This window comes from Ornithorhynchus anatinus, chromosome 2 (genome assembly GCF_004115215.2).
Source record: "Ornithorhynchus anatinus isolate Pmale09 chromosome 2, mOrnAna1.pri.v4, whole genome shotgun sequence".
Lineage (NCBI taxonomy): Eukaryota > Metazoa > Chordata > Mammalia > Monotremata > Ornithorhynchidae > Ornithorhynchus > Ornithorhynchus anatinus.
The window spans coordinates 101,548,846-101,572,994 of NC_041729.1; the positions used below are offsets into that span (position 1 = coordinate 101,548,846).

Sequence of the window (24,149 nt, forward strand, 5' to 3'; positions counted from 1 at the left end):
CTTTTGTCCATCCATCTCCCCCGATTAGACTGTGAGCCCCTCAGTGGGCAGGGATTGTCTCTATCTGTTGCCGAATTGTACATTCCAAGTTCTTAGTACAGTGCTCTGCCCACAGTAAGCGCTCAATAAATACTATTGAATGAATGAATGAATGAATGAATGAATGAATGACATCATACCAAATGGTCCCCTTACATCTTGGTAATGGAGTGATCAATTCTCCGAACATTCATGTTATTCTGGGGAGGAACTAAGGCTGAATGGAGAACTGGGTGGCTCTGCTTTCCCTTCATAAATATGTGTATCACTGAACAGAAGGTCAGGAAATCAATCGCGAAAAGGAACTAGGACCAGATGGTCTCATCTCATTTCCCTCCTCAGACCTCACTGGTCCCAGCAGGAAGAAAACATGGCCAAAGACAAGTGGCTCAAAGAGCAAGGCTACAAATTGGGCTTAGGGAGGTGGGGGGCGGGGAGGAGGAGTTGGGGGAGATAGAGAGAGGGAAAGAACTGCAATCGCTGGAGGAAAACATACCCTTTAAAGCAGTTTTCAGTCTGGACTATCAGACTGTACTCTGCCAGATGCTGAGCACAGTGCTCTGCACACAGTAAGCGCTCAATGAATATAACTGATTGATTGATTAATTCACTGTGTCACTGAACCCAGAAGATGAGTTACAAGAGCAAGACTTCTCCCCACAAAAAGTCCCTGATACGATGGTTGGGAAACATGCAAATATAACAGAGAAAACTTCATTTCTCAGGCTCGAAAAATAAGACTTCATTGAGCAAGGATTTGATGAAAAAACTGGGCTCTTTAATTAAGCTTTAAGCATCTCTTGGGTTCGCTGGGGTGGTCCTGGATTTTTGTTCTCCTCTCCAGACCAATTTTGTACAATCTTTAATGTTCCCATCCCAGCTGCTCACCTTAAATGGTTGGATGGCCACATCCGTCCTGGAGGACGTTCAGTGTTTGTTAGCTCCCACAGATATGGGGATCCCCAAATCCCATGGGATTCTTGTGGACAGGTTGTCCTAAAATTCTACAGTACTTGGACCCCACAGTTTCGCTCCACCTCTCTGCTCTACTAGTTCCTGCAGTGGGAGGGAGAGGCATGAAAATTTGGGAGGTGGTGCCTAATGTTTACTTTTTAATGGTATTTGTTAATCTCTTACTATGTGCCAAGCACTGGGGTAGGTACTAGACAAGTGTATTTCACAATATACTCCACAAGTGTAACTGAGGCACAGAGAATTTAAATCTCTTATCCAATGTCACACAACAGACAAATGGCAAAGCCGAGATCAGAATCCAGGCCCTCTGACTCCAAGGTCTGTGCTCTTTCCACTAGGCCACACTGCTTCTTCACTCTCCTTCGGTTCCAAATTCACCTCTAATAGAGTTGCTCCTCTATGCTATACAATCACACACACACACACAATCACTCACTCACTCATTTACAGACTCACAAAAGACTGTATATTTTGTAGGCCCATCCTGCAGCTTCCTAAAGCCATTAACAGCCTGAAATGGAAGAGTCAGGTAATTGCCATTTATGCTATTTTCCATCACTTCCCTCTAATTTAGAGCCTATTTAAAAGACTAGCTCATCATGGGCTGGTATCCCTTTCCATATCCCAATTTTCATCCGCTTGTTGATAGCCAAAGAAGTTTTTACAGTTAAGTAGGTTATACACTACATACTATTTTGCCTCCAGAAATCTTCCATTGTTTTTCCTGCTACATCCAACTATTTCCTCTCAGTAAGCAAGGTATTCTACTTCGTACGTATGTCGGGGCCTTTCAGAAGATGGTGGGCTCTCTTGGGTCACTGAGATAACTAATTAATAGGTGATGAATTATTGCTTCAGTGAACAAAACCACTATCTGGGAGACAGAAAATATTTTCCTTGACGTGACAAAAGCAATACCCTGAGCATGAATGTTTGTTACAAAGGAACAGGATCACTCAGGGTCACCCGAAGAAACATTGTATACAAATGTTCTTGTCAACAGATGTGTTCTCCATTTGTGCTGAAAGAAGACTGCTCATCCAAAACACGAATCAGTAACTAATCCCAGCGCTCCTTAGAGAAGCAGTCTGGTCTAGTGGAAAGAGCATTCGCCTGTCAGTCAGAAGATCTGGGTTCTAATCTTTTCTCCACCTTTCATCTGCCGTCACTTGGGTAAGTCACTTAACTTCTCTGTGCCTCAGTTTCCTCACCTGTAAAATGAGGGGTGGAGTGATTCAATATCCAAAGTCTCTTCTATTTATATGTGAGTCCCATGTGCTACCTGATTATCTTGCATCTATCCTAGTGCTTAGTACAGTTCTTGGCACATAGTAAGCACTCAGCAAATATTATTATTGTTATTATTACTTAGACTTTGAGCCCCTTGTGAGATGGGCTTGTGTCCAATCTGATTTTCTTAGTACAGTGTTGGGCACGTCAAAAGCGCTTAACAAATACTGAAATTATTATCGTTAAGGTTCCTGCCTTTGTCAGTACCCAAAGAACTTCATGGAATTGCCGCATGAATTCAGAGAGTGAAGAATGGTCACAGAGATAAGTTTTACCGAATAACATCAACTCCCATGTGAAGCAACCCCTCACCATCAAATTTTCCATTTTGAAGAATATCTTTATGTGTTTGAATACATGTCTAAACTAGACAAAGTTGGTTTCTGTACAACAAATTTTCAGAGCATCAGATGCAAATTTACGATTCCCTGTGACTCATAAGAATTAGAATTTCTTATGCTGCAAATCAGGTGGAACTATTGCCTACTCTAAACATATCAGGGCAGACTCTTCTCAGAAATAAGTTTGTGAACTCGGAATACGCATGTCACTCTAGACTGTAAGCTCCTCGTGGGCAGGGAATGCGTCTGTTATATTGTGGTCTACTCTCCCAAGCACTATAGTACAGTGCCTTTCACACAGTAAGCGCTCAATGCATATGATTGTTACCAACAAAAGGGATGCTGTACTATTCAGGGAGAATCTTTCACCGAGCTCACCGAAACTTCTCGGGGCACCTACTTGCCTATGGGAGAGGAAAGTGTGTGACCTAGTGAAAAGAGCATGGAAATGGGAGCAAGAGGTTCAACGGGTGGTTCTAATCCCAGTTCCACCATTTGCCTGTTGGGTGACCTTGGATAAGTCACCTAACCTCTCTGTGCCTCAGCTTCTTCAAAAGCAAAATGGGGATTCAATTCCAGTTCTCCCTCCTACTCACATTGTTAGCCCCATGTGGGACAGGGATTGTGTCCAACCTGATTAACTTGTATCTAGTACTAGTTTAGAGCAGTGCTTGACACAGAGTAAGCCCTTAGGCACCATCCAAAAAATAGTGTGGGTTTGTGCTTGTGCTGTGAATTTAATAAAGCAATTCCTGGCAACCTTGGCAATGCCTTAGTGAAAATCAAACTCAGGCCCCATAAGCACACTATGGGACCGGCTGAGGACTGCAAAACCATGGGCGGACACCCTGAGAAGGGAACACCAGGTCTGCACCCCTCGATCTTTATCCCAGGACCAGAGAGCCACCCCAAGATCCACCAATCAATCCTATTTATTGAGCGCATACTATGTGCAGAGTACCATACTAAGCACTGGGGAGAGTACAATACAACCGAATTAGCTGAGACATTCCCTTTCCGTAAAGAGTTTATAGTCTAGAACCCAGGCTGGGGGAGCTGTCATAGCTCTCAGCTGTTTATGCAGCAAATGTTATTTCTTTGGACTATTCCCTAGGTTTTGGAGAAAATCCTTCCCCTTAAAACATAATATGAATATCTGCAACCTACCCTACCTCTCCTCCTTTCTTCCCCACTTCTCAATCTAAGAGGCCCACTATGCTCAACAGCGAAGGAGGACAGGTTGTTCACAGTGAGAAATCTGTGAAAATTATTCACTCATTAGATTGTAAGCTCCTCAAAGGAAAGGTCTGTGACTTTTGACTTTCATATAATAATAATGATAATAATTGTTAAACACATACTGTGTGCCAAATCCTGAACTAAGCACTGGGTAGATACAAGGTAATCAGAACCCCAGAGGACTCACAGGCTACATAGGAGGGAGAACAGGTACTGAATCCCCATTTTGCCGCTGAGGCAACTGAGACACAGTGATATTAAATGACTTGCCCAAGATCACACAGCAAGTTCATGGCAGAGCCGTGAATAGAACTCAGGTCCTCTGACGCCAAGGCCTGCTCTGTTACACTGCTTCCCTAATTATGTGCTCCAGGACAATGCTCTACATATAGATGTAGTAGGAGGGGTTCATTGAATAACTAAATTAATGAATCACTCTTCTACTGACACACTTGGTGACTGCCTGACCCCTTTGCCAGCCATCTCCACTTCTCATCGATGGTCTCATTTATTCCTATTTCTTTTCCCAGGCTTTTTCCCTTTTCTCCTTGTTTTCCTCGATTCCATAGGGATCCCAGCCACATGTGTTCTGAGGAAAGATTCATGATATTTCAGAAAGGAACAGGAATAAGAATCAGAACTATTCCCCAGTAGAGACCTTAAGGTACTCAATCACTTTTCCCTTCACGCCTTATCCTCACTTCTCTCCTATTACAACCCAGCCCACACATTTTGATCCTCTAATATCAACTTGCTCATTGTGCCTCACTCTTGTCTCTCTCATTGTAGATCACTTTTTGACAAACTCCCTCTTGCCTCGAACAACCTCCCCCTTTGCATCCAGCAACCACTGCTCACCCCATCTTCAAAGCTTCACTACAGTTCACATCTCCTCCAGAAAGCCTTCTCTAAGATCATCATTGACTTCCTTCTTGCCAGACACAATGACCACTCCTCCATCCTAATCCTCCTCTACCTTTCTGCTGTCTTTCATTCATTCATTCAATAGTATTTATTGAGCGCTTACTATGTGCAGAGCACTGTACTAAGCGCTTGGGATGAACAAGTCGGCAACAGATAGAGACAGTCCCTGCCGTTTGACGGGCTTACAGTCTAATCGGGGGAGACGGACAGACGAGAACATGGCACTAAACAGCGTCAAGGGGAAGAACATCTCATAAAAAACAATGGCAACTAAATAGAATCGAGGCGATGTACAATTCATTAACAAAATAAATAGGGTAACGAAAATATATACAGTTGAGCGGACGGGTAACGGTGCTGTGGGGATGGGAAGGGGAGAGTGGAGGAGCAGAGGGAAAAGGGGAAAATGAGGCCTTTAGCTGCGGAGAGGTAAAGGGGGATGGCAGAGGGAGTAGAGGGGGAAGAGGAGCTCAGTCTGGGAAGGCCTCTTGGAGGAGGTGATTTTAAGTAAGGTTTTGAAGAGGGAAAGAGAATCAGTTTGGCGGAGGTGAGGAGGGAGGGCGTTCCCAGGACCCGGCGGGAGGACGTGACCCAGGGGTCGACGGCGGGATAGGCGAGACCGAGGGACGGCGAGGAGGTGGGCGGCGGAGGAGCGGAGCGTGCAGGGTGGGCGGTAGAAAGAGAGAAGGGAGGAGAGGTAGGAAGGGGCAAGGTGACGGAGAGCCTCGAAGCCTAGAGTGAGGAGTTTTTGTTTGGAGCAGAGGTCGATAGGCAACCACTGGAGTTGTTTAAGAAGGGGAGTGACATGCCCGGATCGTTTCTGCGGGAAGATGAGCCGGGCAGCGGAGTGAAGAATAGACCGGAGCGGGGCGAGAGAGGAGGAAGGGAGGTCAGAGAGAAGGCCGACACGGTAGTCTAGCCGGGATATAACGAGAACCCGTAATAGTAAGGTAGCCGTTTGGGTGGAGAGGAAAGGGCAGATCTTGGCGATATCGTAGAGGTGAAACCGGCAGGTCTCGGTAACGGATAGGATGCGTGGGGTGAACGAGAGGGACGAGTCAAGGATGACACCGAGATTGCGGGCCTGCGGGACGGGAAGGATGGTCGTGCCATCCACAGTGATGGAGAAGTCTGGGAGCGGACCGGGCTTGGGAGGGAAGATGAGGAGCTCAGTCTCGCTCATGTTGAGTTTTAGGTGGCGGGCCGACATCCAGGTGGAGACGTCCCGGAGGCGGGAGGAGATGCGAGCCCGAAGGGAGGGGGAGAGGACAGGGGCGGAGATGTAGATCTGCGTGTCATCTGCGTAGAGATGGTAGTCAAAGCCGTGAGAGCGGATGAGTTCACCGAGGGAGTGAGTGTAAATGGAGAACAGAAGAGGGCCGAGAACTGACCCTTGAGGAACTCCAACAGTTAAAGGATGGGAGGGGGAGGAGGCTCCGGCGTAGGAGACCGAGAATGATCGGCCAGAGAGGTAAGAGGAGAACCGGGAGAGGACAGAGTCCGTGAAGCCAAGGTGAGATAAGGTATGGAGGAGGAGGGGATGGTCGACAGTGTCAAAGGCAGCAGAGAGGTCAAGGAGGATCAGAATGGAGTAGGAGCCATTGGATTTGGCAAGAAGGAGGTCACGGGTGACCTTAGAGAGAGCAGTCTCGGTAGAGTGGAGGGGACGGAAGCCAGATCGGAGGGGGTCTAGGAGAGAATGGGAGTTAAGGAATTCTAGGCATCGATTGTAGACGACTCGTTCTAAGATTTTGGAAAGGAAGGGTAGTAGAGAGATAGGACGATAACTGGAGGGGGAAGTGGGGTCAAGAGCGGGTTTTTTTAGGATGGGGGAGACGTGGGCGTGTTTGAAGGCAGAGGGGAAGGAGCTCTCCGATCCCCCCTTTCCCCTGGAAACATCATCTAACCTTGGCTTCAATGACACTGTCCTCAGCTTGTTCTCCTCCTATCTCTCTGGCTTCTCATTCTCAGTCTCTTTTGCAGGCTCCTCCTCTGACTCCTACTCCCTAAACGTGGAAGCCCCTCAAGACTCAGTTCATTCATTCATTCAATAGTATTTATTGAGCGCTTACTATGTGCAGAGCACTGTACTAAGTGCTTGGAATGAACAAGTCGGCAACAGATAGACAGTCCCTGCCGTTTGACGGGCTTACAGTCTAATCGGGGGAGGTGGACAGACAAGAACAATGGCAATAAATAGAGTCGAGGGGAAGAACATCTCGTAAAAACCGATGGCAACTAAATAGAATCGAGGCGATGTACCTTTCATTAACAAAATGAATAGGGTAATGAAAATATATACAGTTGAGCGGACGAGTACAGTGCTGAGGGGATGGGAAGGGAGAGGGGGAGGAGCAGAGGGAAATGGGGGGAAGAGAGGGTTAAGCTGCGGAGAGGTGAAGGGGGGGCGGTAGAGGGAGTAGAGGGAGAAGGGGAGCTCAGTCTGGGAAGGCCTCTTGGAGGAGGTGAGTTTTAAGTAGGGTTTTGAAGAGGGGAAGAGAATCAATTTGGCGGAGGTGAGGAGGGAGGGCGTTCCGGAACCGCGGGAGGACGTGGCCCGGGGGTCGATGGCGGGATAGGCGAGACCGAGGGATGGTGAGGAGGTGGGCGGCGGAGGAGCGGAGCGTGCGGGGTGGGCGGTAGAAAGAGAGAAGGGAGGAGAGGTAGGAAGGGGCAAGGTAGGAAGGGGCAAGGCTTCTAGGCCTTGAAGCCTAGAGTGAGGAGTTTTTGTTTGGAGCAGAGGTGGATAGGCAACCATTGGAGGTGTTTAAGAAGGGGAGTGACAGGCCCAGATCATTTCTGCAGGAAGATGAGCCGGGCAGCGGAGTGAAGAATAGACTGGAGTGGGGCGAGAGAGGAGAAAGGGAGATCAGAGAGAAGGCTGACACAGTAGTCTAGCCGGGATATAACGAGAGCCCGTAGCAGTAAGGTAGCCGTTTGGGTGGAGAGGAAAAGGCAGATCTTGGCGATACTGTAAAGATGAAACCGGCAGGTCTTGTAACGGATAGGATGTGTGGGGTGAACAAGAGAGACGAGTCAAGGATGAAGAGACGAGTCAAGGATGACGAGACAAGTCAGTTCTGGATCCCCTTCTATTTTCTATCTACACCCATTCCCTTTGAGAACTCATTCGCTCCCACAGTTTCAACTACCATCTCTAAGCACATGATTCCCAAATCTTCATCTCCAGCCTTGTCCTCTCTCTTTCTCTGCAGACCCACATTTCTTTCTGCCTTCAGGACATCTCTACTTGGAAGTCCTGCTGACACCTCAAACCTCACATGCCCAGAAGAGAACTCCTTATCCTCCCACCCAAATCCTGCCCTCCCCCAGACTTTTCTATCACCGAAGACACCACCCCATCCCTACCTGTCTCAACAAGCCCAAAACTTTGATATTATCCTGGACTCATGTCTCTCATTCTGATCGCTCATTCAGGCTGTTTCTAATTTCCATCAGTTATACCTTCACAACATCTGTAGAACCCACCCTTTCTTCTCCATCCAAACTGCTGCATGCTGATACAAGCACTTATTAATTCCAGGCTCATTGACCTCCCTACCTCTTGTCTCTCCCCTCTCAAGCCCATACATTACTCTGCTGCCCAGGTCATTTGTCTAAAAAATCATTCCGCACATCTCTCCACTCCACAAGAACCTCCAGTGGTTATCGATTCACCTTCACATCAGAAAGAAACTCCTTACCATTGGCTTTAAGACACTCAATCAGCTCTCGCTCTCTTCCCTGACCTCGCTGATCTCTGACTACGACTCAATCCTCACGTCTGCTCCTCTAACATCAACCTGTCCTCTGTACCTCGGCATCATCTGTCTCATCACCACCCTTGCCTGCATCCTCCCTCTGGCCTGAAACTCCCTCCCCTTCATATATGACAGACCACAGCTGTCCCCCACGCTTCAAAATCCTCCTAAAATCACACCTCTTCTAAGGGCTTTCCCCCTCTCTCCCTCCCATTTGCACTGACTATGCACTTGGCTGAGTATCCTTAATCACTTGGCCACTCACTCCAGCCCTCAGAACATATCCTTACACTCTACTGTTTTCCTTATCTATTTTACTGTCTCTCTCCTCCTCTAAATTGTAAGCTCCTTATGGGCAAGGATCCCCTCTCCCAAGTCTAGTGTATTGTACTTTCCTGAGTGCTTGGAACTGTGCTCTGCACACAGAAAGTGCTCAAAAAATACCACTGATTGATTGATTCACCTCCGTATTCCCCCACCTCTATTGTGTCCTTGTCTACTGAGTGACCTTTGGAAAGCCAATTTACTTATCTGTGCCTCAGTTACCTCATCTATATAATGGGGATTGAGACGGTGAGCTCCACGTGAAACAGGGACCGTGTCCAACCTGATTTGCTTGTATCCACCCCACTGCTTAGTACAGTGCCTGGCACATAGTAAGTGCTTAACAAATACCACAATTCTATTATTATCTATGACTTAGAGTGCTCACTCTCTAAGCATCTAGGTACTCCTACCAGGTTCAGAGTCTATATACACATCTTTACACTTGATTGCTTCTCCACCACTTGTAATTCATTTTATGCTCTGTCTCTGCTACATTATAAACTCCTCGGGGACAAGGTTTGTGTCTACTAACTTTACTGTACTCTCCCAAGCCTCTATTACAGTGCTCTGCACAGAGTATATACTTAATAAATATAAATGACCGGGATGATTGATAGTGACCTTTGATGAAATCCAACAAAGAGTCTTTCATTTTGCCATGTCGGAACTCCACAAGGATAACATGGCACCACTGGAAACAGACTAAAACACGCTTGATCTGGTCAACGAGAGGCTCAGTAAACACACACAGTGCAAGCACCTGATCTCTTCAAAAAGAAATCCATCAGCAGCAGAAATCATTTTCTCTAAGGATGCCTTCCAGGTTCCGATTATTGATTTTCTTGAGTGGACTCTGCAAATAATTCACTTGGTCTCAGGAGGAAACCACCTACCGTCCATTCCGATGGCAATGATTATATCGCTTCTGATTTGTCACAGTGCGTGTATCTTACAATAACTTGAAGCTGACCTCCATTCTAGAGCTGGAGAGAAAAGACTTCTCACTTTCTTATGGCGAGAGATCCTGCCATATTCTCTTTTTCAATCCCTCAAAGATGACACTGTAGCCCATGATGCAGTGACGATTAATAATAATAATGTTGGTATTTGTTAAGCGCTTACTATGTGCAGAGCACTGTTCTAAGCGCTGGGGTAGACACAGGGGAATCAGGTTGTCCCACGGGGGGCTCGCAGTCTTCATCCCCATTTTACCCAGATGAGGGAACTGAGGCCCAGAGAAGTTAAGTGACTTGCCCAAAGTCACACAGCTGACAAGTGGCAGAGCTGGGATTTGAACTCATGACCTCTGACTCCAAAGCCCGTGCTCTTTCCACTGAGCCACGCTGCTCCTCCCAAATGATTCCTAGCAAATCATTTCCTATTCATCTCTCATCCCACTGGTGGTTATTCTTACACATATAACTCATTGACAGTGGTTATTCTTACACATATAACTCATTTGTGATTACAAATGAACTAATCACAAAACTAATTTCTTTCCGAATTTTGAAGTGTTTTTACATTAGGTTGTCACCATTAGTGACTTTCTCTTATGGTATTTGTAAAGTGCTTAATATGTTCCAGACACTGTACGAAGCTCTGGGGTAGATACAAGCTAATCAGGTTGGACACAGTCCATGTCCCACAGGGAGTTCACAGTCTAAAACCCCATTTTACAGATGAGGTAACTGAAGCACAGAGAAGTTAAGTGATTTACCCAAGGTGACATCTCTAGCCTGTCATTGGGCAGGGACTATCTGTTGCTGAATTGTACATTCCAAGCGCTTAGTACAGTGCTCTGCACATAGTAAGCACTCAATAAATACTATTGAAGGAATGAATGAATACCAAAACATTTTTTTGAAAATATTACTTTTATAAATTATATTATTTTAGTAGAAAGGCAATGCCTAGATCATCTATAGTTTTACCACTTGAAGATTTAATAATAATGATCATAATAATGAGAGCAATACTTAAGTACTAACTATATTTCAAGCTTCACCTGAGCACTTAGTATAGTGTTGTGCATCTAGTAAATGCCAAATAAATACCACCGACGGATTTATTTTATTAAATGCAATATAGCAGATGCACTATAACCCTTGCATATCAGACAAGGGTTCTGCCCTCATGGCGCTCCCAGTCAAGAAGACTAAATAAAATATCAGCTGTACTAGAAATGACAGATGATAACCATATTTTTTTCAGAACTTCTTAATCAACCCAAAATTTAGCTCCTAACATTAGCAGTAGCAGTAGTAGCAATCAGCATATTTACTAAGCACTTAATGTGTGCCGAGCACTGTGCTTAGCACTGGGAAATGATTCACACATGGGAATCAGACGTGGCCCACGGCCCTGAGGGCGTTCACACCTCAGAAATGGATTGCAACAGCCTGCTGGGCAGGTAGTGTGTCCCCAGATGTGTCCTCCAACTCTGTGACTGCGGTTGAATAATAATAATAATAGTAATGATGGCATTTGTTAAGCTCTTACTATGTGCAAAGCACTGTTCAAAGTGTGATTTGGCCAAAGTAAGTGCTCCCTGCATGCCACTGATTGATTGATCAAATTTTTTTTCTGTACTTTTTCTAGTGTTCATTCTCTTATCTCTGGTCTTGTTCTGAGACTGAATATTTCCTAATAATTTCCATTGATTTAAGAAAACCTATTTTGAGTCAAAACAAAGCAGTCTTGCCTAGTGGAAAAAGTCCTGGCCTGGAATCAAAGGACCTGGTGATTGTTTTCTATGTGACCCTGGACGGGTCACTTAACTTCTCTGTGCCTCAGTTACCTCATCTATAAAATGGAGATTCAGGCTGTGAACCCCATATGGGACACAGATTGTGTCCAACTTGAATATCTTGTCTCTACCCCAGTGCTTAGAACAGTCCTTGATATATATGTCTAAAACAAATTTCCTAATAATAATAATAATGATAATTAAAAAGCCTCCAAATGTTTTCAGACTCAGTGTCCAGGCTTGTTATTTTGCAAAATAATGGGAAAAGAACAGGGTTTTTTGAAGAGTTGAGGAGTTTCTCTCCTCTAGCAAAATCATAAGCTACATTCATTCAAGTAGGTGAATATTAGCTCAGTTACAGGTTTAATGAACAGGCAAACACCTATCTCTGCAATTTGTTTTATTAACAATCTACCCATTTGACCTTGTCATTTTAAATTTTAAATTTCCCCATCTCACAGCTTTCTAATGCTTAATAAAAACCATCGCTCTATTGTTCCATAGTCAATGGCATGTTTGATTTCATTTAAATGTGGTGTCTTTTAGCTTTTCCTATAATTTATAGTTTACCCATTCCCACATCAGTCTATTCACTTCAGTCTGTGGCCTTTGGAGACATAATATTCGCCTCAGCCCTAACCCCACAGCACTTATGTACATATCTTTAAATTATATATCATAAATGACTTATTTATTCATACTAATGTCTGTCTCCACCTCTAGACTGTAAGTTCATTATGGGCAGGGAACATGTCTGCTAATTCTGCTGTATTGTACTGTCCCAGGCACTTAATAAAATGCTCTGCCCACAGTAAGTGCTCAATAAATATAATTGATTGATTGATCAGTCAATCGGATTAATCAAGTGCTTACTGCATGAATGCAAAGCAAAATACTTAAGCTCTTGGGAGAGTACAGTATAACAGAGTTGGTAGACACATTCCTTGCCCACAAAGTGCTCACAGTCTAAAGGGGAAGATGGACATTAATATAAATTAATAAATTATGGATATAAACATAAGTGCGCGGGACTGAGGTGGGTGGGGGGGTGAATAAAGGGTGCAAATCCATTTGCAGTGTGGCACAGAAAGGAGTAGAAGAGGAAATGAGAGCTTAGTTGGGGTAGGCATCTTGGAGGAGATGTGATTTTGAAGGCGGGAGAGTGATGGGCTGTCAGATATGAAAAGGGAGGGTGTTCCAGGCCAGATGCAGGATGTGGGCGAGAGATGTGTGGTGAGACAGATGAGATGGAGGTACGGTGAGTAGGTTGGCATTGGAGGAGCAAAGCGTGTGGGCTGGGTTTAGCAGGAATTCAGAGAGGTAAAGATAGAAGTGGGCAAGGTGATTGAGAGCTTTAAAGTCAATGATAAGGAGTTTCTGTTTGATGCGGAGGTGGAGGGGTAACCACTGGGTGCCTTTTCAGTCAAAGTTACTTAAGAAAGGGGAATAACAATCAGCAAAATGGTTTAATAAACCACGGGCATTTTGACTTGTTCAAATAATTTGGAGAATGTAATTACACACTAGGCTAGTCCTGTAAATTTAATCCTAATCGAAGGACATCTAGGTAGAAAGTCCTTGAAACATAACTAATCCCTCCCTACACACACACACACACACACACACACACACACACACACAGTGGTTTGTCTACATTTGGTTGTAGAGTGGGGGTTTCCACAATCTGGGAGAGAAGAATGAAGTTTATGACAATGGAGAATTTAGGATCAAACAAGATCCGGAAGAATAAACATGACTGTACAGGTATATTCACATTTTAATAAAGCAAAAAGATGTCCAGATAACAACGACACACAACATCCCTAAGATGGTTATGAGGCCATGACTTGGGTCAGAATGGCACTTTTCCCAGAACTAATAATTCCACTGCGTTCTGTTGGGGAAATGAAAGTGGCTCCCTTCTACCGTTTTCAAGGCTCAACGACAGTCTTTTATTCCATAAATCACCCTCCACTGTGAATATCTGCGGGAAGTCCGATGTCCAAAGACCTATTCTAACTTCCCGAATCTTCTTGCCTGACAAGTCATGTTAGAGGGAGAGAGAGCGAGCGAGAGCTGCTGAGCGCCCTTCTGAACTAGCATAATAACCCACATGGTTCTGCAGCATGCCTCCCCGCAGCTAAATAGCCCCAGTTCGCCAGAAGGGCTAACACATGCTCATAATACCAGGAAGCGTTCCGGCTTCCTTCCCACAGCAGAAAAATAGCCGGCGAGGGGATGGGAAGCGCTTTCTGGGCATCGGTGACAGGTGTTAAAATGAGCGCAGCGGGCATCCTTTACGGGCAGCGCAGGCAGCAATATTTCGCTCCCAGAGGAAAGCCGAAGATGTGACACCGGCTCTGTGCATCCCCTGACCTCTACGGTCTTAGGTTTGCACACTGGCCTTGTCCCGGTTGAAGAAGACTGGAACCATTCCTCAACACTCTATCCTCGCACCCGCCTTCAAGTGAAAACCCTTCTGTTTCTGCGGCGTTCTGAGTGGCGGGCGGCCAGAATTGAGGAGAGGATGGAATTCCTCCCTCCCCAGCTCCAACCCCACTCTTTTTCATCACCACCACCACCTCCACCATCATCCTCTCCATCCCCACCACCACCACCACCATCATCCTCTCCACGCCCCCCACCACCTCCATCCACCATCATCCTCTCCACCCCCATCCCCACCACCTCCACCATCATCCTCTCCATCCCCACCACCTCCACCATCATCTTCTCCACCCCCATCCCCTCCACCTCCACCATCATCCTCTCCATCCCCACCACCTCCACCATCATCCTCTCCACTCCCATCCCCGCCACCTCCACCATCATCCTCTCCATTCCCACCACCACCTCCACCATCATCCTCTCCAATACCACCACCCCCACCGACACCATCTCCATCACCGCCACTGCTAACGCCACCACCACCTCCATCACCACCATCCCCGCCGCCGCCATCGTCACCGCCATTCCCAACACCGCCATCGTCTCCATCACCATCCCTATCACCCGCTCTACCATCCATCACCATCACCCGCTCTACCATCACCCTCACCCCCTCTATCACTGCTGCTACAAAGCTCACCACCACCTCCACCATCTCCATCGACACCATCAACACCATCATCGAGACCGCCGTCACATTACCGCCTCCGCCGCCTTCCCCATCACCATTCGGGTCGGCACCACCACCATCCTCGCCACTACTGCCAACGCGACCACCACCCGGGCCGCCGCCGCCGCCAACACCATCCGTTCATTCATTCCGTCGTATTTACCCAACGCTCACCGTGCGATTCGCAAGTCCGGTTCGGCAACCAACGTCCGACGACCTGAATTTTTAGCTTCTGCGCGGAGGCCCTAAGGTGTGCTATTTCTCTCCCCCCGATTCCCGTCCCATCCCCGGTGTCCCGCCGTCACCCCGCCACCACCGCCGTCACCACCGCCAGCACCGTCCTCGCCACCACCACCCCTCCCCTCGGGGGAGTCCGGCCTGCAGAGGGGGCTGGGTTCGAGATTCACCTGCTCTGATCCCAGTTAGAAGCGAACAGGACGAGGATCTTCCGGCCGTAGTGGTCGAGGTTGGCCAGTCCTCCGGGGAACCCGTCCTTCAGCGCCTGCTTGATGCCGGGGTCGGTGGCCTTGAAGCTCTTGAACATGTCCAGGTTCTGCTGCCGGTATTCGAAGTACTGAGCCAGCAGGCGGAACGCCTCGAAGTGTTGAAACTTCCTGGCCCGCAGGAAGCGAAGGATGAAGGCATCGTCCGTCCGGAGGAAGCCGATGTCTGGCCGGGTGATGACCATGTCCCTCACCTCCTGGATGTCCTGGTGCAGGGTGTCCGGATTCTCGTTCAGTTCGATCCGGGCTTTCTCCAGGGTCTCGGGGGACAGTCCTGCTTGCAGGTGAGTCATGGTGCCGACCCCTCCCCAAGCCCCCAGCCTCTGGAATTGGCAGCGTCCCACCCCCCGACCCCGTATCCCCTCTCTTTACACCCGATCCCCCCCCCCAACACCCCCGACCCGGGGACCCTTCTTCTATGTCCACCCTGTCTCGCCTCGCCCACCTCCTCCAACGTCTCCGCTAAAACGCCACGCACAAAGCCCCGCGCATCTTTCCACCTGCTGCGGAAAAAGAGGGGAATCCAGATTTCTCATCCGGGGGTGGGGGGGGGGTCTCTGATCCCGAGGGGAGGGGGGGGATAAGCCTTGGTGGAGGAAAGGAGATGGAGAAGGGGAAAGGCTTTTAGTCCCTCCCGGGCTGGCTCGGGGGGCTTTTGCCAGCCACCCAAGCCCCTGGCGTTCGGCTGATTGGGGGTGGAGGGGGGAGCTGGACGGTGGGGAGGGGGCTTCCCACGGGACCCTCTCTCCCTGGGTGGGGGGGAGGCTGGCGAAAAGTGGGCGAGCTGGAGGGGGTGCCCTCTATTCTTGCCTCCCCTCCCTCCTGGCAAGCAGGGGGGCGCGGGAGGGGGTCTCAGCCGGCCCTGACCGGGCTCCCCGGGGGCTGGGGGCTGGAGGCGACCCTGGCCGGGGGGCCCATGGCCCGGGGAGGGACCGGCCCGCCCCTCTGTCCCTTTGCGGGGTGGGGATAAATGGCGAGGGGGGTGGGGGGTGGGGAAGGGCAGTGGGCAGGAGGGAGAGGGGGTGGCGGGGGGCTAGGGGCTGCGGCTCTCCGGGGCGTCCTGCGGCATCCCCGGGCCCGGAGCGGGGGACGGCCGTGATGGCAGCATCCTCATCCCCATCCTCATCCCCGGCAGCGGTGGTACCCGGAGCATCCCCAGCCCCCGGGGCGGGGGGCGGGGGGCCGTCACTGCAGCAGGCGCTGGGAGGCCGGGGTCCTGGGTCCTCCGTGCAAGGGCTCCGGGGGCTCCTGCAGGCAGGCCGGCGAGGCCGGCGGGCCGGGCTCCTCGCCCACCGGGCCAGGGAAGAAGCCCGCAAGACCGCAGGTCAACTCCGGCCCGGCCGGCTCCTAAACCCCGGCCCGCCCGGGACCGGCCTGCAGCGGGCAGCTCTGCAGCTTCCCCCTGCTCCCTCCTCCTCCTCCTCCTCCTCCTCTTCTTCCTCCCTCCCTCCCTCTCCTCCTCCTCCTGCTCCTCCCGCTCCTCCTTCTCTCCTCCCTCTACCTTCCCCCCTTCCTCCTCCCCTTTCTTTCTCCTCTTTCTCCTCCTCTTCCTCCCCCTTTCTCCTTCCCCTCCTCGTCCCTCCTCCTCCTCCCTCTAGCTTCCCCCTTCCTCCTCCCCTTTCTTTCTCCTTTTTATCCTCCTCTTCCTCCCCCTTTCCCCTCCCCCTCCTCCTTCTCTCCTCCCTCCTCCTCCTGCCCTCCCTCCTCCTCCTCCCTGTATCTTCCCTTTCCTCCTCCCTTTTCTCCCTCCTCTTCCCCTTCCTTCTCTTCCTCCTCCTCCTGCCCTCCTTCCTCCTCCTCCCTGTAGCTTTCCCCTTTCTCCTCCCCTTTCTTCCTCCTCTTTATCCCCCTCTTCTTCCCCCTTTCTCCATCTCCTCCCCTTCCTCCTACTGCTTCTCCTCCTCCCTCTAGCTTCCCCCTTCCTCCTCCCCTTTCTTCCTCCTCTTCATCTCCCACTTCCTCCCACTTCCTCCATCTCCTCCCCTCCCCCTCCTTCTCCTCCTCCTTCTACTTTCCTTCCTCCTCTTCCTCCCCTCCCTCCCTCCTCCTCCCTCTAGCTTCCCCTTTTCTTCCTCCTCTTTATCCTCCTCTTCCTTCCCTTCCTTCTTTTCCTCCCCCAGCCCTCCCTCCTCCTCCTTCCTCTAGCTTCCCCCCTTTCTCCTCCCCTTTCTTCCTCCTCTTTATTCCCCTCTTCCTCCCCCTTCCTCCCCCTCCTCCTACTGCTCCTCCTCCTCCTCCTTCTCCCCTCCCCCCTCCTCCTCTCCTTTCTTCCTCCTCTTTACCCTTGTCTTCCTCCCCCTTCCTTCTTCTCCTCTCCCTCCCCCTCCTCCTCTCCTCCCTCCTCTCTCTAGCTTCCCCCTCCTCCCCTTCCTCCTCCTTCTCCTCCCTCCTCCTCCTCCCCTTTCTTCCTCCCCTTTATCTTCATTTTCCTCCCCCGTTTTCCTTCTCCTCCTCCGGCTCCTCCTCCTTCTCTCTTCTTCCCCTCTTCCCTCCTCCTGCCTCATCCTCCTCTTCCTCCTCCCTTTCTCCCCCCCTACCCCCAGCTCCCAGAATTTAGAACATCATTATCAGAAAAGCTCAGTCCCAAGTTCAGATGTGCACCTGCTTCCCCCTCCCCCTCCCCTCCTCCCCCTCTCCACCCCCTGCCCTCTGTACAGTGGCAGGAGGCTACTGCTGGGACTGAGCTCACCCTCACCCCCTCCCTGTCCCCCACAGCCAGTTTGGGAGAAGGTGGTTGGAATGACAGGCTGGGAAGAAGCATTTAGCCCCTGGGACCTGGACAGCTCCGGAGAGGCCAGGGATGCCCTGAAGGGTCCCAAGGTCCCAACCCGCTCTGCCTTGCTGACTCAGCGTCCAGAGGAGCCAGGTTGAATGTGTGAATGATGACTCAGCCATAAAGCCTGTTGCCTGATTGCCAAATTAATATTTTAAAAGACCTGGAACTGGGCCCAGGGAGAGGAAAGTGTTTGGGGGAAGAGAAGCCAAGAATTGGAAGTCTAGAAGCCATTCCCCACACTCTGGAAAGTTGGATAAGTCCCTTAATACAACCCCTCCCGGCCCCGCCCCCCAAAAACAAAACACACACACACACACACAAAAACCACATACACACACGCATCAGTTTCCCCGTCCACCCCCGCCGTAGTTTTCCCCACCTCTGCACTGGGGTCAGGCTGACCACTCATCCCCATGTAGCCAGACTACGCGGGAGGCATGCGCACTGTCGATCTGTAAATCGGTCTATCATATTTATCGAGTGCTCACTGTACTAAACACTTGGGACAGTACAATTCAACAGAATTAGCAGACCCGTTCCCCGCCCATAATGAATTTATAGTCTAGAGGAGAAAAAGAGGGAATTACCCTGGCTACGCTGGTCAACCAGCCCTGCACTGACCTCTTGCTGAACCTGTTCGTTTTATGTGCTTGTCCATCTCAGACTGGAGCATTTTTAGCACCTTACTACTTATAAAGTGCTCCCCTCTAGTATGATCGTCACATCTATCATGGGTCCTGTTTTAAGCATGGCCTAATGGTGAGAGCACGGGCCTGGGCATCAGAGGACCTGGATTCTAATCCCGACTCTGCCAGTTTCTTGCTAGGTGATCTTGGGCAAGTCATTTAACTTCTCTCTGCTTCAGTTCTCCTGTTCTCTTTCTTACTTAGACGTGAGCCCCATGCGGGACAGGGACTGGGTCCAATTTAATTGACTTGCATCTACCTCAGCTCTTAAAACGGTGTTTGACACACAGTGAGAGCTTAACAAATGCCATAAAACAAAACAAGCAAACAAACATCACCTTTCACTTATCTGTCTTCACCCGTGTTTAGTCCCTGGGAGGAAAGGAGGAAGTGTGAAATTACAGTGTCCTGATATTCCCATCTCGCACCAAAATCACAGAGTCACCCTTACCAGAAATAATTAGAGAGGCCCCGGGAAGCTGTAATGAGGGCAAAGTGTGTCACAACCTTAAGAAGTGAACAGCCCTAGTGCGTTCATGGCTTTGGCAGTGGGGCTGGGGGAGGGGGCAATTTCACTTGATTTGTGTCCTATCATTTCCATTATAAGCCCCTGCTTTCTCGCACAGGGTCATGATAGAAAGAGGAGGGAGATCAGTCCAGGAGAGCTAATTTAGCTACTCTGACCCCTCTCTCCAGTTCGCCCCTCAGGGTTATTCTCCCAGTAGGTGGTGAAAGGAAGGGTTTCCAGCAGACCGCTCCTCGCTCCATACAATCAGAACAGTGAGTTCTGAAATTCAGGTTCACCCCAAAATTGATGGCGCCAGGAAGATTTTGGTCAGATTTGGCCAACCATCAAAGACACCCCAGAAATAGATCCTTGCTTTCTTTTACTTGCTTTCTTGCTCTCAGAGAAGGTGTGAAAAAGGATTTGATTTTACAGTTGAATACAATTTCCCAATCTATATGAATTTCATAATGATGAGACCTGTGTTTTTGAACATGTCAGTCTACCTAAACAGCAAAACAAACACCGCTTCCAGGCCAGTGAAAAGCAACATATTGATGGTGTGGTGTAATTTATTTATTGTGCACACACATTTTGGCACTCTAAAACAGTAGGGGCGTTTGAGTAGATCCATTATGTAAATCTAAGAATATTTTTCACCGCACTCACACCACTCCATTTCTCCTGGATATGTTTACTATCACTCTACTCTGCACTTCGTATTAGAAAACTGGAGCCGAATCCAAAATAAATATGAAAAGCTACGCGAAAATTTAGCAGAGGCGTTTATATCGGCGGGCTTCAATTTCATTCAATATTCATCGGCATTACAAAATTAATAAAGAATAATAATGTTGGAACTAGAATGGTATGGATATGCTAATGAACAAAAAGATTAATTAAAGCATTACCTAGAATTAATTGCTTCCCGAAACTCCAGTGATATTACCAACCTTGGGAGTGAGATTTGACTTACAGCTGCATTTGGCCTGGAAAAAAAAAAATCATTAAAGTCTCCTATAAAGACAGAAAGGAGTTGCAAAATAATTTATACTACAGTTGCCCAGATGTTCCTGCTGGGAAGAGCTACAAATGTTCTTCAAAATGCCAGTAGTTATAGGTTTGTTATCCAATCAGGAAATGACTTCCCGAAAGAAGAGCGACCGTAGCTTTTGAGATCATTATGAACTCAGCCAACAGGGATATCGACGAAAGAGTCGTTAGTTAATTACATTTAGGACCTGTTCCGCGGTTTCTATTTAGACCAAATTCCATTTCACCCAACTCAACTATTGACAGAGGAGAGGTTTAAATGCCCGGATATGCTCTGGTCCTTAGATAACTCTTTACAAGACTGTAAATATTTTGATTTAAGTCAGCGAGCATATGTCACAACCTTAAAATGCAGTAAAAGGGAATGTGGGGGTGGGGGGCAGTAAATCAATATCTTGCCTAGGACCCCATGTAGGACAGGGACTCTGTCCAAATTGATCATCTTGTATCTACCTCAGTGCTTTGTACCGTCCTTGACACATAGTAAGCGCTCGATAAATACCATAATTATTACCATAAATAAGGTTTAGAATGCCCACCCCTATCGCCTGACTGTTGTGCAGTTAGGGCAGTAGCAGCTGGCCATTTATTCAATTAATCAATCAATCAATCAAGTAATCGTATTTATTGAGCTCTTACTGTGTGCAGAACACTGTATCAAACGCCTGGGAGAGTACAATATAATAATAGACATATTCCCTGCCCACAGTGAGCTTACAGTCTAGAGCGGGAGACAGATTTCAATATAAATAAATTATGGAAATGAACATAAATGTTACGAGGCTGAAGAGGGGATCAATAAAGGGAGGAAATCAGGGTGACGCAGAGGCTTAGTCAGAGAAGGTCAATGAGGCTTTGAAGGTGGGAAGAGTAATTGTCTGTGGGATATGAGGAGGGAGGGCATTCCAGGCCAGAGGGGGGGGTGTGGGTGAGAGGTCGGCGGTGAAAGAGATGAGATCGAGGTACAGTAAATATGTTGGTACTAGAGGAGAGAAGAGTGCGGGCTGGTTTGTAGTAGGAGAGCAGTGAGGTGAAATAGGTAATTGAGTGCTTTAAATCCAACGGTGAGGGATTTCTGTTTCATCCTCCGGCTACACCCAAGCCTGGTTTGAAGTGTTCTAGAGTCTGCTATTGCGTGTTGTACTCTCCCAAGTGCTTAGTACAGTGCTCTGGACATAGTAAGCACTCAAAAAGTACCATTGATCAATGGAGTGATTGGGAAATCACTAGTACTGGGTAGGGTGAAAGGAGGGAAAAGGGAAAGCTTGGCCTGTGAGCCAGGCAGGAAGGGAAGTAGAGTTAGCAGCCTCCATTGTAGATAGGGAAGGATTTCTATCAAACGGGAAGTAAAGGGAATCAGGATGGGGAAAATTAAGGCCAGGAGTGACCTAAGAACATCCTGGAAAATCTAGGTGACTCATTGTAATCACTTATAAAATGTTCCCCTCTACTGTGATTGTGGGGCTTATCACAAGAAGCAGCATGGCCTAGTGGAAAGAACACAAGCCTGGGAATCAAAGGATCTGGGTTCTAATTCTGCTGTGTGACTTTGGGCAAGACCCAACTCTGTGCTTCAGTTTCCTTACCTGCAAAATGGGAGTTAAATACATGTTCTCCCTCCTCCTTAGACTGTGAGCCCCTTGTGGGACCTGATCATCTTGTATTTACCGCAGTGCTCGTACGGTGCTCGGCACACAGTCAGCACTTTTTTAGTATTATTATTAATGATAATTATTATTAATAATAATTACTAGTCATTAATAAAGAAATTAGTAATGATCAGTATAATCCCAGTTTGCTATAGACCCTCCAATGCAATTTTATGAAATTAGAGAAGTACCCCAGGATTGATATTAGCAACCTCCTCTTCACCAAATCATAGTTTCAGCTCCCTCAACGTGCTTCAACATCTCAATCCAGACTGGAGCCTATTGGGTATGTATTCTATTTAAGACCTGAGCCATTCCTGGACTTGTAATATCAATGTCTTAGATTGCTGGGGAACTTTAATTTTCACACTTCCCTGCTCCCTTAACCTGTCTGGTGAAAAAATATGGAATAATTCAGAAATTGTCAGAGCACAGCAGGACTAGAAACAAACAAAAACTTTGGAATGTAATTTAAAGTTAGAAAAATAATAATAATGACACATATAACATTTAGTAGTTGACAAGCCTGAACCAAATGCGGGTCAAAACGAGGTAATCAGAACAGACACAGGCCCTGTCAAACAAAGGGCTCATTATCTAAGAGGTACAGAGAGCGGGAATCGTAGTCTCATTTTAGAAATGAGGGAACTAAGGACAAGAAAGGCTAAAGGATTTGCCGACACAGCAAGCCAGTGACAGAGCTGGGATTAGACGCAGCTAATTTCTAATTTCCTTTAACTACCAAAATATTATATTCATCATTGGAATAGGGTGTTTCCTCCATAAACCTTTTATTTGCAAGGGAATTTGGCCTTCAAATCATGGCAGAAATCTCGACATGGAGAGTAAGTAAAAGTAGTAGGTTCTCACTGAAGATACTGCCTGATTTAAGCTCCGAAGTTGTATTGGAAAATGGCTTAGGCGGTCATTAAATCTTACTATTTCACCAGCAGCAATATTACACATTGGGCAGCAAGACAATGGTAAGAACCTTTGTGGAATACTCTGGGGAAGAGCAGAACTGCCATTTTTCATACTTTTCTTTCCCATCATTGACATCACCAGGATAGATGGGGATCTGTTCCAGCTTGTCTATCTGTGGCTCAGATCTCATCTGGGGCTAAATGTCACCTTCTTCACAAGAGCATTTTTGTTAGAAAGGACAAATTTTCATAAAAATAGTAAATAGTCTAAGCGGTGGGAAGAGGTAAGATAATCGGGTTGGTCAGAGTCCCTGTTCCACATAGGGCTCACCATTTAGATAGGAAGGAGTAGGATTAAATTGCCATTTTACAGGTGATGTAACTGAGGCACAGAGAAGTTAAGTGACTTGCCTAAGATCCATGCAGCAGATGGCTGGCAGAGACAGGAGTAGAACTCAGATCCTCTGACTCCCAGACCTGGGCTCTTTCCACGAGGCCATGCCGCTTCTCTTGACAATGGCTCTGATCCTTTGCACTAGAGTTGAAGCTCATTCTTCCCACTGAACGGCACTGGGTTTCCAAATCAACTGCTCAAGCCGCAATCGCCCATCCTCCCTGCCAGGATTTAGGAAATCTTTCCCTACCCAGAAACACACGGGTGCTCGTTTTGACGGTGGGTGATGAAGTAAACATCTGGTCAGTGAGGAAGCTTCAGGGTGATTATAGGTCAATTTTCTTCCTGTAGCAAATCACAAGATTTGTAATCCTTCCCCTGCGGTGGTCCTGGATATTTCAGGAAGGCCAAGGAGTCAGCTCCTCACAGAGGAAGCATAAACCTTATGAAATTATTACTTCCCTTCAGGCTAAATCATTCTGATTGATATCCTAGTCCAGACCTGTAATCTATTTAGCCAGAACAGTTCATGCAGCCACTCATGAATAAATTCCATTCCAGAATACCCAGGGACCAAACAGCATGGCACATTTGTGAATTAGTTCAAACCTCTCTTATGCCTTTTGTGGTTAAGCTGCCCCTCTTCCTTGGGTGATATTTTACTAGAACCATGTGGGCGCTGGATTCAGCTGCCTTAATCTAGTTACGGTCTCCTCACTAGTTTATCTCCTGCTCGTAATAGGGGATGGAGAGAAGGTCAGGTTGTGATCCACTTGGAAGGGAGTGAATGGAATAATAAGATGATGTGAGATCATCATCATTATCATCATCAGTGGTATTTATTGAACACCTATCGTGTATAGAACACTGATCTAAGAGCTAGAGAGAGTACAATAGAAT

General features: G+C 47.8%; 1 protein-coding gene across 1 annotated transcript in view; it reads right to left on the reverse strand.

Moving 5' to 3' along the window:
• CLVS2 (clavesin 2) overlaps nt 1–16,167 on the reverse strand; it is an 82,711-nt gene extending 66,544 nt beyond the window's left edge. The window contains exon 1 of the mRNA XM_029057592.2: nt 15,168–16,167. Within this exon, the coding sequence (XP_028913425.1) occupies nt 15,168–15,556 (389 nt within the window). The 5' untranslated portion in view covers nt 15,557–16,167. The remainder of the gene's footprint in view (nt 1–15,167) is intronic.
• Between the last annotated feature and the right edge of the window lie 7,982 nt (nt 16,168–24,149).